The sequence below is a fragment of the Marmota monax genome, unplaced genomic scaffold, assembly GCF_021218885.2.
Source record: "Marmota monax isolate L192 unplaced genomic scaffold, Marmota_monax_Labrador192_F-V1.1 WCK01_AAM20220418_F8-fsc00056, whole genome shotgun sequence".
Taxonomy (NCBI): Eukaryota; Metazoa; Chordata; class Mammalia; order Rodentia; family Sciuridae; genus Marmota; species Marmota monax.
Genome location: NW_026695212.1, coordinates 113952 through 127294, shown reverse-complemented (window position 1 = coordinate 127294; position 13343 = coordinate 113952). Strand labels below are relative to the sequence as shown.

General features: G+C 31.7%; 1 protein-coding gene across 3 annotated transcripts in view; it reads right to left on the bottom strand.

Moving 5' to 3' along the window:
* The window catches only part of Mon2 (MON2 homolog, regulator of endosome-to-Golgi trafficking), a 107553-nt gene that overhangs the window by 57116 nt on the left and 37094 nt on the right, over window positions 1–13343 (bottom strand). For all 3 annotated transcript variants that reach the window (XM_046430634.2, XM_046430631.2, XM_046430632.2), the window contains exons 9-15: window positions 12799–12923; window positions 12233–12369; window positions 11276–11429; window positions 4798–5030; window positions 2611–2692; window positions 1090–1274; window positions 213–325 (exon numbers count right to left, since the gene is read on the bottom strand). In XM_046430634.2, coding sequence (XP_046286590.1) covers window positions 213–325; window positions 1090–1274; window positions 2611–2692; window positions 4798–5030; window positions 11276–11429; window positions 12233–12369; window positions 12799–12923 — 1029 coding nt within the window. The remainder of the gene's footprint in view (window positions 1–212; window positions 326–1089; window positions 1275–2610; window positions 2693–4797; window positions 5031–11275; window positions 11430–12232; window positions 12370–12798; window positions 12924–13343) is intronic.

Here is a 13343-nt window from a genome sequence, read left to right as displayed (position 1 = left end):
CAGGTTTGAATAGTTTTACAAAACACAAATTAATCTGACTAAAAGTTGTCATGTTCATTACAATGTGACTGAATAGTTAACCAGTTTCTCCTAAAAATACTCTCCAGGTAAAAGAAAGTAATAACTACAGTAATAAATTTTGGCAAATGCAAAAGGGGTAAAACATGTTTCCTTGATAATTAATTGGTAACCAACAAAAACAAATATATTACCATTACTGTCCCTTGAGGCTGGACTGCTAGAGGTTGACCCACTGCCACAACCTGCTGGTGAGACTCACTTGATGGACTTATCATCATAACACTTTGGCCTTGAATAGAATATGCTAGAATACAAAGGAAAGTCGAAATAAGTAAAAAAAAAAAAAAAATGCTTTTTATATTGCAATAAGAGTAACAGAATATTTTACAATATTAATTTGATTAAATAAAGTTCTACCATGACACTTATTTAAACACCAATAATATCTATTATGAGTGTGCTAACATTATGAAAACTCATGGGGTATAAAAACCAAGACAAGTTAAGCAAATATTAAGTGGTTTTCAGTATCGATTGTAAAAAAATTATAAAACTCTGGTTATTATCTTCATAAACAAAATGGAATTAGAACAAATTAAGTTTAAACACCTATTTGTAGTATACTTGTATAGTTAAAGTCAGAGAGCAATATATTTTTAGTTTGAAAACTTTACTATCACATTAATGTATACTATACATGCTCTTAAAGTATTCAATGTAAATGAATTTTTGAAGGTGAGCTTAACCTAAGTAGTTATAAACATTAACCATTCCACTAGTTCCATTTAATACAAAATATCAACCACTATTTCAATATTATGTTAAATTTTTAACAGACTTATAGTTTTATTTTGTTTGCATGATTGTGTTTTAAAAAGATATTATTATCCTCTCCCACTCCCACTGTATTAAAGAGATGGAAAAAAACTGAAGCTCAGGGACAATCACTTCCCCAAGATCACACAGTTAGTAAGTGGAACAGCAGAGATGTGAACTCAGAATTTCTACAATCATTTCTCTATATCACCCAACAAGATGGAGGAAACGTTGTACAAGCTTAAGTCTTACATTTACTGGAAAGTGTAGCTGCTGTGGTGGTGTTCAATACAGTAAGGGCATAATGCGGAGGCAAGGAACCTTTGCATATTGCAGTTATAAAGGCATCTCTTGAAGTTACAAGGCCCAGTCTTCCACAAAGAGCAGCCATAGTCAGTTCAGCTTTTAAGATATTCTCAGTGGCAGCTTCATCTGTGCTGAAAAGATAAGGTATTTTATTTAACTGATTAACTTATTTTAAATTGAATTATAAAATATGACTTGAAATTAGGTATTCAGTAAAGTCTTAAGAAAATCTACCCAAAATATCAAAAATCAATATACTTAAGAAGGAATTTTAACCAATTAACATAATATCTGAAAATTTAAACTGGGTAAATACAACGTACAATGCACACATTTATTATGGAAGAAAATTATCAAGAACTGAAAAGATTTAACTTAAAACATGGAGCATTTTAAAATCAGCAAAAATTCTGCAATCCTAAAGAAAAATAAATCAAATAAATTAAATATGACAATGATCATTGTAAAAATAGTAGTATGTCTTAAAATGAATAGATTTTCTATAATTTGGGATTGTATTTTCTATTAAAACACTGACACTGTGACAATTGTGGTAGAGGGCAGGGCAGGGACAGGATGAGGAAGAGCAATGGCTGTAAAAGAATAATGTTCTTGAAGAAATGATAAGGATCACTTGCACATTGTATACATATATTTTATCGCACTGTATTCCAAAGATATGAACAATTAAAAATAAGTTATAATGTTCTTTCTATATACCCTTTAGCAACCCAGGCTTATTTTTTGATTGAACTAGACCCTAGTAATTTCCAGACTAAATGGATTTCAGAAGTTCTGAAAGGCTGAACTGTTAGAAAAATGCACAGCCTACATGTGGCCACAGAGGGAATCTTCCTCTTAAGCCAACTGCACTCCAAATATTGAAATGTCATTTTCACAGCTAATACAGTTTTTCCAGATGGATTATTTTTCAAAATTGGTCGACATTAGTAGAAGTACAGATTCTTTTTTTTTATTAGTTGCTCATGACAATACAATGATCTTGACATATCATACATTTGAGTCAAGTGGGGTATGGTTTCCCATTTTTCCAAGTGTGCAGGTTGCAGAATCACATTAGTTATATAGACACGTATATACATACAGCAATACTAGTGTCTATTTTATTCTGCTGCCCTTCCTATCCCCCCTTCCCCGCCCCTCCCCTCCCATTGCCTCTCTCTGCCCAGTCTAGTGTGATGCCTTTCTTTCTTTTCTTTTTTTTCCCCTCACATCATCATACATGTACATTTCTTTGAGTTTGAAACGAACCAATGTTGGAAGTAATGTTCTCTGGGTGGAAATGTGAATAAAGATGTTTCTAAAGTCAAAAAATAAAAATAAGTTATAATGTTCTTTCTATATAAAACACTAATATTAGAAAATAAATTCTTCAAATTCAAGTAAACCATTTTAATATTTGTTTAACTCTCATGATCTAATATAAAACTTACAAAGACTTAATACCTGGCATCAAGAAGGAGTGAGAGTGCAGCAAGAAGACCACACCAGCAAGCATTCACCATTTCTTCCCAAACAGCTCTACTAACTTCAAGGAAAAAAAAAATACTTAATGACAATAATAGATGTCATAATATTTAATGACAATTCAAATTCTAAAATCTCCCATGTTAATTGACAATAAGTCAAATATTTTATCAACTCAACTGTTAGAATACTGAATCTTTTGTATTTAAAATATACCCGAATAAATAAAACTTTAGGTCAGGCATGGTTGTACACATAAAGACTCCTAGCTACTCCAAAGGCTGAGCAAGAATATTACAAGGTCCAGGCCAGCCTAAGCAACCTTGTAAGACACTATCTCAAAATAAAAATAAAAAAATAAAAAGGGCTGGGGATATAGCTCAGTGATAGAGTGCCACTGGGTTCAATTCCCAGTGCCACAAATAAACAAACAAACAAACAAAAAACAAAATTAAAAGCTATACTACAGTGGCTTAAAACTTTATAAAGTCTTAAAACTAAGTTGTTTGAAAACATCTATTGTAAGATCTTTCTATACATGAGTTAACTGATTCATACCTTATTAAAAAATATATTAACATCTTCTCTATTAGCCAAACTTTCAATCTCTAGGACCAGCTGGGAATGAGGATGAGCTATATAATAATAAGCTGGCTTGGGCAGGATTCTGATTACGTACATTGGAAATCATGCAAATAAGCAAATACATTGAGCAAACAAGAGTGGGAGACTGAAGTTACAAATATGGAAAGGTAAAAATAAACCCAGTGGTATTGAACTGGAATAGAAAAATTAATATGATGTCATAGTATTTAATAGAGCAAGACAGACATTTTTGAAATATTGAGGTATGTGTTGTTGTTTTGCGTGTATTTCCTATCCAAGTAGCAAGAAGCATCCCTAGTGCCATGTGTTAGTTTCAATACTATTCTCCAAGACTTCTTGGAAAACTGACTGACATTGGGGCTGGATAAGAAATACTTAACATCTTATTTTATTAAACAGTGAGGAAGTACCCAGATAAGGTCAAAAGACTTGAGACACGTATTAAAGAGGACACAGGGCTGGGCATGGTGGCACATGCCTGTAATCCCAGTGGCTCACGAGACTGAGGCAGGGGCATTGCAGGTTGAAAGCCAGCCTCAGCAATTTAAAGAAGCTGTAAACAATCTAGTGAAACCCTGTCTCAAAATAAAAAGGGCTAGGGATGTGGTTCAGAGAATAAATGTCCTTGGGTTCAGACCCTGGTACCCCTCCCCCAAACCCCCTGGCAAAAAAAAAAAAAAAGACACAAGGGCTAGCTTCAAACAGGTCAGTCTGAGCATGAAACTAAATAATGATAGTCATAGATTTAGTCTTTTGAATAAAATCAAAATCCATGAATCTACACTAAATAAAATTAAAATCCATGAATCTACATTAATATAAATGTATAAATTTCTAAGAATAGCAAATGGTGGAGAAAAGAAAGAACTTTTATAATATATTTTATTAGAAAAATATGTGACTTTACACAAAGGAAATCTGGCTGACATATTAGTCATAGATAAAAGTAAATATCTCCAATTATGAGACAAATTGACACTGTATGCTTTCTAATGCACAGGCACACTAAATATAACACAGCAACATTTCTATGCTAATTCTGCATCAAATGAATAAATTAAATATAATTGTGAAGAAACATAAGACAAAAGCAAATTGTCTTGGTTCCTCAGAAGTATCAAGGTCATATAAAACAAGGAAAAACTAAGGAATTTGATCCACACTGAAGGAAAGCATAGACACATGGCAATTAAATTCAACAGATAAACCTGGACCATAAGAACACTATAGGGGTAACTGACAAAATCTGAATGAGTTGTGGGTTTAGATATTATTGGATTGATCCTAATTTCTAATAGTGGTTGTACTATAGTATGTTGGAGACTTAGTTTTAGAAAATCCACACAAAGTAATTAAGGGGCAATGAGGCATCATATCTACAACTTATTCTCAAATAGTTCAGAAAAAACAATGACATGTACATAAATAGAATGGTAAGGTAAATATGGTAAAGTGTTAACAATGGGGAATAAGGGTAAATGACAAGGAAACTCAACTACTTTTGCCAGTTCTCTGTAAATTTCAAAATAATAATTAAAAATACAGAATGGTAATACACACCTATTTCCTTATCCATTTGGTCTGATGTTGACTGTAAATCTTGCTGTTCTGATGAATGCATTGGTGAAGAAGCCCCTTCTGTGGTAGACTGATATTCTGTTTCAACCTCTCCTAACTCTCCTTCAATCATACTAGTGATTCCCCGAACAAGGTCTAGCAAACAGTGGAATGCCACAGACATGGCATAACCTTCTGGTATAGTTGGAGGCTCAACTTTGTCCAGCATCTCTAGGCTGAAATTATGAAAAAATTAAACACTAATGAGAAACCAAAATCAATAAATATGGAAAACTCTTTCCATTATTTGTAGACTATGAAAACTGACATTAATAGAATAGCCAAAATAAAAAGATATTTCTGAGTTTGTTTAATTTGGAGAAGATCCATTTATCATATTCTAAGAAACTGATTAGAAAAATTAAGACCTGGCCCCTGCCATAACTAATTATTTTAATTTTTTACTTCATTTTTCCCTACAACAGTGACAATACTTTCATTAATTGTTGATATTTGAAAAATATTTAGAAACAAAATAAATAAGCAAATTAAAAACTTTTCAAACTCTGATTTTAGGTGCTTTTAAAATGAGGTGCTAAAATCAATACTACAAAGAGGAAAATACTTCCACATTGGGGAAAAGCATAATTGTGAGATACCTAGTTTACCTATCATTCCAGATACAATATACCAAGAATATAAACAATACTTAACACAAGTGTCAAGTTCAAGTTGCAGAAGTGTTTCTACTGCATAGTTAAGAGAAAACTTTCCGGGGGAAGGACAAAAAATCTTGTGTCTTACACCATGCCAAATAAGGAATTATGGTTTTAAGCATTGTATAGTTTTCTGTCAAGATAACACCACAAAGAAAGAATTATCCAATTGGGAATGAATTAATGGTACTGAGACAACTGGACATACAAGAGAGACATTGGATCTCTACTTTACGCCACACACAAAATTAAAAAATGAAATACACAAAATGAAAAACACAAAATTAATAAAAATGAACCAATGACCTAAATGCAAAGGTAAAAATCTTCATGATCCCACATTAGATAATGGTTTGTAACATGAAGCCAAGAGTGCAAACAACAAAAGAAACATGGGGGTTGGGATTACAGCTCAGTGGTAGAGCACTTGCCTTGCACATGTGAGGACTGGGTTTGATCCTCAGCACCATGTAAAAATAAAATAAAAGTATCCTGTCCATCTACAACTAAAATAAATTTTTTAAAAAAGGAAAAGCAACACTGGATTCAACAAAACTATTGTTAAAACTATTGTGCTTCTAAATGCAGTATCTAGAAAACTAAAAACAACTCAGAATGTGAGAAAAATTTTGCAAATTAGATATCCAACAAGAGACTTGAATCTAGGATATAAGAAAGCTCTTACAACTATATAATAAAAAGATAACCAAATTATAAAAAGCAAAAGATCTGAATAGACATTTCCCAAGAGGACAGATAAATAGTTTACAAGCACAAAAATAGATGCTCAATATTGTTAATCATTAGGGAAGTACACAATACCACTTTGTAACCACTAGAATCTCTAGCATCAAAAAGATGAACAATTTCAAATATTGCTCAGGATGTGGAAAAATCTAAAATCCTTTATACACTGTTGATAGGAATGTAAAATGATGCAGTTGCTTGGCAAACAGTTTGACAGTTCCTCAAAAGTAACTCATGAAAAAAACACAGACACTGAAACTGAGTATTAAAGTGAAGTAGTTATTAATTAGTAGTTTTCAACTGAAATCTGACTGAGCTTACGCAATTGAACCACTAATATGTATCAAATCAACTTTGTAAAATTTAGGTAATTAATAGAAAAATATTGATATTATTGATCAAGAAATTTAAACTCAAATGGGGAGATAAAGTCCATGGATTATCAGGACTTCATCAGGCCAGTTATCACAAAAATCACATAGTAAACAAATCAATGAGAAGCATCTTGTTCAACAGATTGCTGTTTTCAAAGAATATGTTATTAGGAAAATACATCAAAATGAAAATAATTCTAAAGACCAAAAACTCTAATTTTTAAATTCTATGATGTAGGCTTTAAGTACTATAATAGTTAAGAAAAAGGGTGATTTACATTTTGTATTCATGTCAAAAACAAAACACACTTGTTTTCCTTCAAATTTTTCATTGGTGCTTAATGGTGGGATTGTATATAATGGTGGGATTTGTCGTTACATATTCATATGTGCACATTCATAACAATATAATTTGGCCACTATCATTCCTAAGTATTTTCCCTTTCCCTTTACTCCTCTTACCTCCAGTCCCTTTTCTCTATTCTACTTACCTCCCTTTGAATTTCCATGATATCCCCCCAACCTTTCTTTTCCTTTTTCCTCTACAGCTTCCATATACAACAGAAAATGTACAACCCTTGACATTCAGAATTTCAATTATTTTGCTTAACATAATGTTTTTGAGTTCTATCCATTTTCCTGCAATTGACATAATCTCATTTTTTCTTTTTGGCTAATGTTAATTTGTTGCATATGTTAATTTGACTATTATGAATTGTGCTGCTATAAACATAGGTATGCATGTATCACTATGGTTTGGTTACTTTAATTCCTTAGTATTAATACTAAGAAGTGCTATAGCCAGGTCATAAGGTGGTTCCATTCTTAGCCTTCTGAAGAACCTCAATACTGATTTCAGTAGTTATTATACTAATTTACAATCCCACCAACAGTGTACAAGGGTTCTATTTTCTCCACATCTTCCCTAGCAGTTATTATTGTTTGTATTCTTCATGGAATCCATTTGGACCAGACTGAGACAAAAATCTCAGTATAGTTTTGATTTATATTTTCCTAAAGCTAACGATGAAGGAAGCTTTTTTCATATATTTGTTGGCCATTTGTATTTCTTTTTTTGAGAAATGTCTGTTTTAATCATTTGCCCACTAATTAATTGGGTTACTTGGTTTTGTTGCTGTTAAGGTTTTTTACTTCTTTATATGTTATCGATATTAATCCTCTGTAAAGAGAGTAGCTAGCAAAATTTTTCTCCCATTCTGTAGGCTCTCTCTTCACTTTCTTATTTCCTTTGTTATGCAGAAGCTTTTTAATTAGATGCCATCCTATTTATTAACTCTTGGCATTATTTCCAGAACTTCAGGGTTCCTACTAAGAAAGAGATTGCCTATGTCTATATGTGGCAATGTTGACCCTACAATTTTTTTCTAGGAGTCGCATAGTTTCTGGTCTTATTTGTAGGCCTTTGATCCATTTTGAATTGACTTTAGTGCAAGGTAACAGATAAGAGTCTAGTTTCATTCTTCTACACATGAACATCCTTGCTTTTTCCAGATTTTAAAAGAAATAGTTTCAGTTTTTCTATATCCACTATGAGGTTGGCTTTGGGTTTTTCAAATATAAACTTTTATGATGTTGAGGTAGATTCTTTAGTTTCTTCAATGTGTTTATCATGAATTGTTGATGAATTGTGTTGCACTCTTTTTCTCCATCTATTCAAATGACTAAATGATTTCTGTCCTTAATTCTGTTTACAAGATGAATTACATTTATTGATTTGCATATGTTAAACCAACCTTGCATACCTGAGATAAAATCAACTTGGTGATGATGTACAATCTTCTTAATATGTTCTTGAATACAATTTACTAATATTTCATAAGGATTTTTGTATCTAAGTTCATCAGGGACACTGTTCTGTAGTTTTCTTTCCTTGATGTGTCCTTCCTTATCTGGTTTTGGTATGAGTGTGATACTGGCTTTGTAGAATTAATTTGAAAGTGTTTCATACCTTTCAATTTCATGGAATAATTTCAGGAGCATTGTCATCAGTTCCTCTTTAAAAATCCAGTAGAATTCAGGTGAGAATCTACCCATTTCTGGCTTTTCTTTGTTGGAAAGATTTTTATTATTGTTTCTACCTCATTGCTAGTTATTGCTCACTTTAGGTTTTCTGTGTCCTTTTTATTCAATTTTTTGCAGGTCAGCTGTACCTAGAAATGTATCCATTTCTTCTAGATTTTCCAATTGATTACAGTATAAGTGTTCAAAATAGTCCCTAATGATCTGCTGGATTTGTGTGAAGTCTGAACTGAATTATCCTTCTTCATCTCTAATTTTATTAATTTGGGTCTTCTCTCTTTGTTTTTTGGCTAGTTTGGCCCAGGGCTTATTAATCTTATCTTTTCAAAGAACCAATTCTTCCTTTTAATTCAGGATCCTTTGTATTTTTTTCTTAGTTTCACTGCTATTGGCTCTGGTCTTAATTATTTTCATTCCTTCTATTGGTTTTAAAATTGGTGTGTTCTTTTTTTGAGGGGGGCGGGTACCACAAATTGAACTCAGTGGTACTACACCACTGAGCCACATCCCAGCCCTATTTTGTATTTTATTTAGAGACCAGGGTCTCACTGAGTTCTTTAGCACCTTATAACTGTTGAGGCTGGCTTTGATCTTCCTGCCTCAGCCTTCTGAGCAGCTGGGATTACCATCATGCCCAGCTCTTCTTTTTAAAGGGACTTGATATTTATTAAGTTATTTATTTAGGATCTTTTTGATTTTCTTTCTTTTTTCTAAATATTTCTTTATGGTTGTAGTTAGACACAACAACTTTCTAAATTTATTTGTCTATCTATCTATCTATTTATTTATTTATATGTGGTGTTGAGGATTGAACCCAGGGTCTCGCACATGCAAGGTGAGCGCTCTACCACTGAGCCACAACCCCAGTCATCCCCCCCCCCGCCCCACACCCACCATTGATTTTCTTATGTAGATACTTATGTAGCTATAAACTTTTGTCTCAGAATTGCCTTCACAGTGTCCCAGAGATTCTGGTATATTATATCTCTATTCTTGTTTAAGTCCAAGAATTTTTAAATTTTTCTCTTAATTTCTTCTATCATTCATTCATCATTCAAAAGTATATTATTCAGGGCTGGAGCTGGAGCTCAGTGGCAGAGTGATTGCCCAGTATGTGTAAGGCACTGGGTTCCATCCACCACATAAGAATAAACAAATAAAATAAAAGCATGCTATCCATACACAACTACTAAAAAAAATTTTTAAGTGTATTGTTCAATATCCACATTTTACATAGTTCCTATAGATTTTTGGAGTTCATTTCTAATTTATTTCCATTATGATCTGATAAGAGTTGCTTTGCAGCCTAAAATATGGTCTATTTTGAAGAAGGTTCTATGATTTCCATGTGCTTAACTCTAAGAAGATTAGCAAAATATTTAAAATAACATTCCTCACATATAGGATGTTGAAAGTTAGATATATCACTACTCCCATTTTATAAATGAGAGAATGAGGTTAAAAATTTAATTTACCAAAGGTAACTCAATTAATATAAGATCTAAATTGAAGAGTATGAAACCAAGCCATATTAGTGTATGTTTGTGTTTTTATTTACTGACTACATCACTCACTAAAATGTAAGCTTCATGAGGGCAAGAATTTTATTCTGTGTTGGTTTTGTTTTATGTCAGTTTGTAAAATGACGTGAACTATCTAGATAATTATTAATGCCTCCTTTGGCACTAGAAATCCAATTATTTTACAATATGATCCTCTAATGCACTAGAGTCATTATCATTATTTTTTTTTAACCAAAGCAGAGCCAATATTAGACTAAGTAATGTCTTATAAAATATACAATGAATATACAGATATTTCAGTTCTCTGTAATTCTACACTTTTACAATTTTAGGCAAAAAAAAAGAAGCATAATTAAGTATCAAAACGCAGATTGATACAATGCAGAATAACATACCATAAAAATTTAGATTTATAGTAGTTAGATTTTTATTTTACATTTTAAGTCTTGATTTACTGTCATCAAAATAGTATTTTACTTATATACAACAATTATTCAAAGTATATCAGTAACTGGCTCACAGTAACTAAAGCAATATTAAACCCATGTAATATTGATTGCTTTATTTCTGTTAGTATTACATTTCACTAGTTATTAAAATCAATAATACATTGCTGAATATTTATTTGTTAAACTGATGGCTAACTGCAGTTTCAATAAATTAAGAACCAGAGTTAACACGTGTTTAACCTTAACAACAAGAATAATTATTTAAAATAACGTTCCTCCCATGTAGAACGTTGAAAGTTACATATACCAGTGCTTCCATTTTATAGAAGAGAGACATTAAATTAAAACAATGATTAATTTGCTAAACGTAGTTTTGTAGGAAACTTGAGGAGGTAAAGAAATCATATTTGTTTTATAATGCTGTTAACAGTCTATGTAAATAGCACAAAAGAAAACAAACAAAATCCAGTTCTAAATAAAATCCTCAAAATTGACAATAGCAAATGAGCTCTAAAATATATTAGAAATATGGGGTCTAAATTTAAAATATAATACACACAAAAGCATTTTAGGATTAAATATTATTCCTAACACTATTTTGTTCCTTATAAAATAATGTCACCACTACTTACTAGGTGGCTTTAGCACTGCCTTGAACTGTTACTGTCAGAATAGGTATCCAAGTTCCTCTATATTCAAATGCTGGTAGCAAAGTAACACCTCCACCAATTCCCACCATTCCTGAGTTAGCTGGAGCTGAGACTGGGCCACCTGAATTATTGTTGCCTATTAGATAAGGAGGGAAAGCAAAGATACCAATTTACTACTTGATTACAAATTAATACTATTCAAACACCTGGTCAATCTTCAAATTCTTTTCTGTACTATAGGTATTACACATATAAATGAAATTTATTAACCTATTCTGTCTACCAAAGAAATCTATTTCCCTAAAACACTACTTCCTTTTTTATACAAAAGCTATTAGCGTAAGTAAAAATATGGAAAAAATATTTTTAAAAATAGGATTTGTTCAGGTAAGAAGAGACAGAACTCCCTCAGGGTAAGAGGGACCTGACAGAGGTTGCCCTGAACAAAATTTTTATTATACTTTTGATTAGACCTCTTTTTACCAAAGGTAGGAATAAAAAATACAAAGTCTATCAAACAGATAGTACAAAGTGATAAAGAAGGTAAAAGGAAATAAGCTTAAAACAAACTTAAAACATGTTAATCTCTTTTGTTAAAAAAGAGACTGACAAACCTCCTAAAGTAGTAACTATCTAGTCTCTTTTAAAAGAGGAATCAAATGAAGATTCTTCTAAAACGAATGGTATCTAAACTTTTGTCCTTGTATGATTAGAGAAACAAAAATATACCAGAAAAGAAAATAAAAATAAGTGTCACAGTAAGACCAAATTATTTGTTTCACAGTAAGACCAAATTATTTGTTAAGTATAAATTGTTACTATAAAAATATTTACTTAATCCAAATTTCTCTAGATAGAATTTCTAAAATAAACCCTCTCAGAACAGTGAATATTGTAAATTATAGCAGAACATAAAAACAAAATATGAATATGCTTTACCAGCTTGGTTGGTTGTAGCAGGATTTCCAGTAGGAGGAACAAGAAACAAGGACTGGATAAATGATCCCAGTGCATTCACAATATCACGAAAAACCTTGGTAGAATGTTGTTTCATATCATAGGACTGACAAAATGACCTGTAAAATCATTTTAAATGTTTCTGAGAAAAAAATTTGAATGCATTAAAAAAATTAGTATTTTTTTAAAGCAAGTAATGTTGTTATTGTACTTTCAATGCCATACTCAAAAGATTCTTCATCACACCTGAGTAATTTTACCAATTTAGGACAAAGGTTCATATTGAAGTCAATGTTCTAAAAAAATGATCTTGGCTATATTTACTCAGCAAATTCAGACAGATGGCAATTATTAACTACATGTTTTGACTTCATTCGTTGCCATGCCTCCACCCTGTCCCTTCATATATTTATACATATATATAAATTATACACATTTTCTGTTTAAAAATCACTAATATTTGGGAATACTTAAAATCTTCCCACTAGTTTACTAACCTACTACTAGTTTATTAACCTATCCATTACAAAATATTGCTGAGGTTTTACCTTAACAGCTGAGGCTGCACACATAATCTGTGTATTGATTCAACCGCAACAGCTCGTAGCCACTGTGGTTTATCTGCATCCAGAAATTTCACCAAAAGTGACAGAAATATTTCACATTCAGTTACCTAAAAAGTATAGGGTTTTTTATATTTGTTTGAATCAAACAAAATAATAAAAAGTTGCATTCTTACTCTTAATTTAGTGCCATAGACAATAAAATCTTTTAGATTTGAAATAAAAATTCTTAATGGTGATTAGAGAAAAAGACAAAAGTAATTATAAAGAAAAGTTAGCAATAAAAATACTCATAGTATCTCCTTAGTACATCCCTGAAAACACTAGTATTCTGCTAACATAGTTAATCCTTTATCCTTATTCTTTAGAAAGTATAGCACACCAGTAAGTCCTCTTCAACCCTGCCAATAATATTTAGGGAACAAGTAGGGAAGTGGTATTTATTTGGCCTCATGACAATAAAAAATTTCTAAACACTTTGACTTCACTACCACAAGGCCTGGCAATGATTTAACATAACAGTACAACTA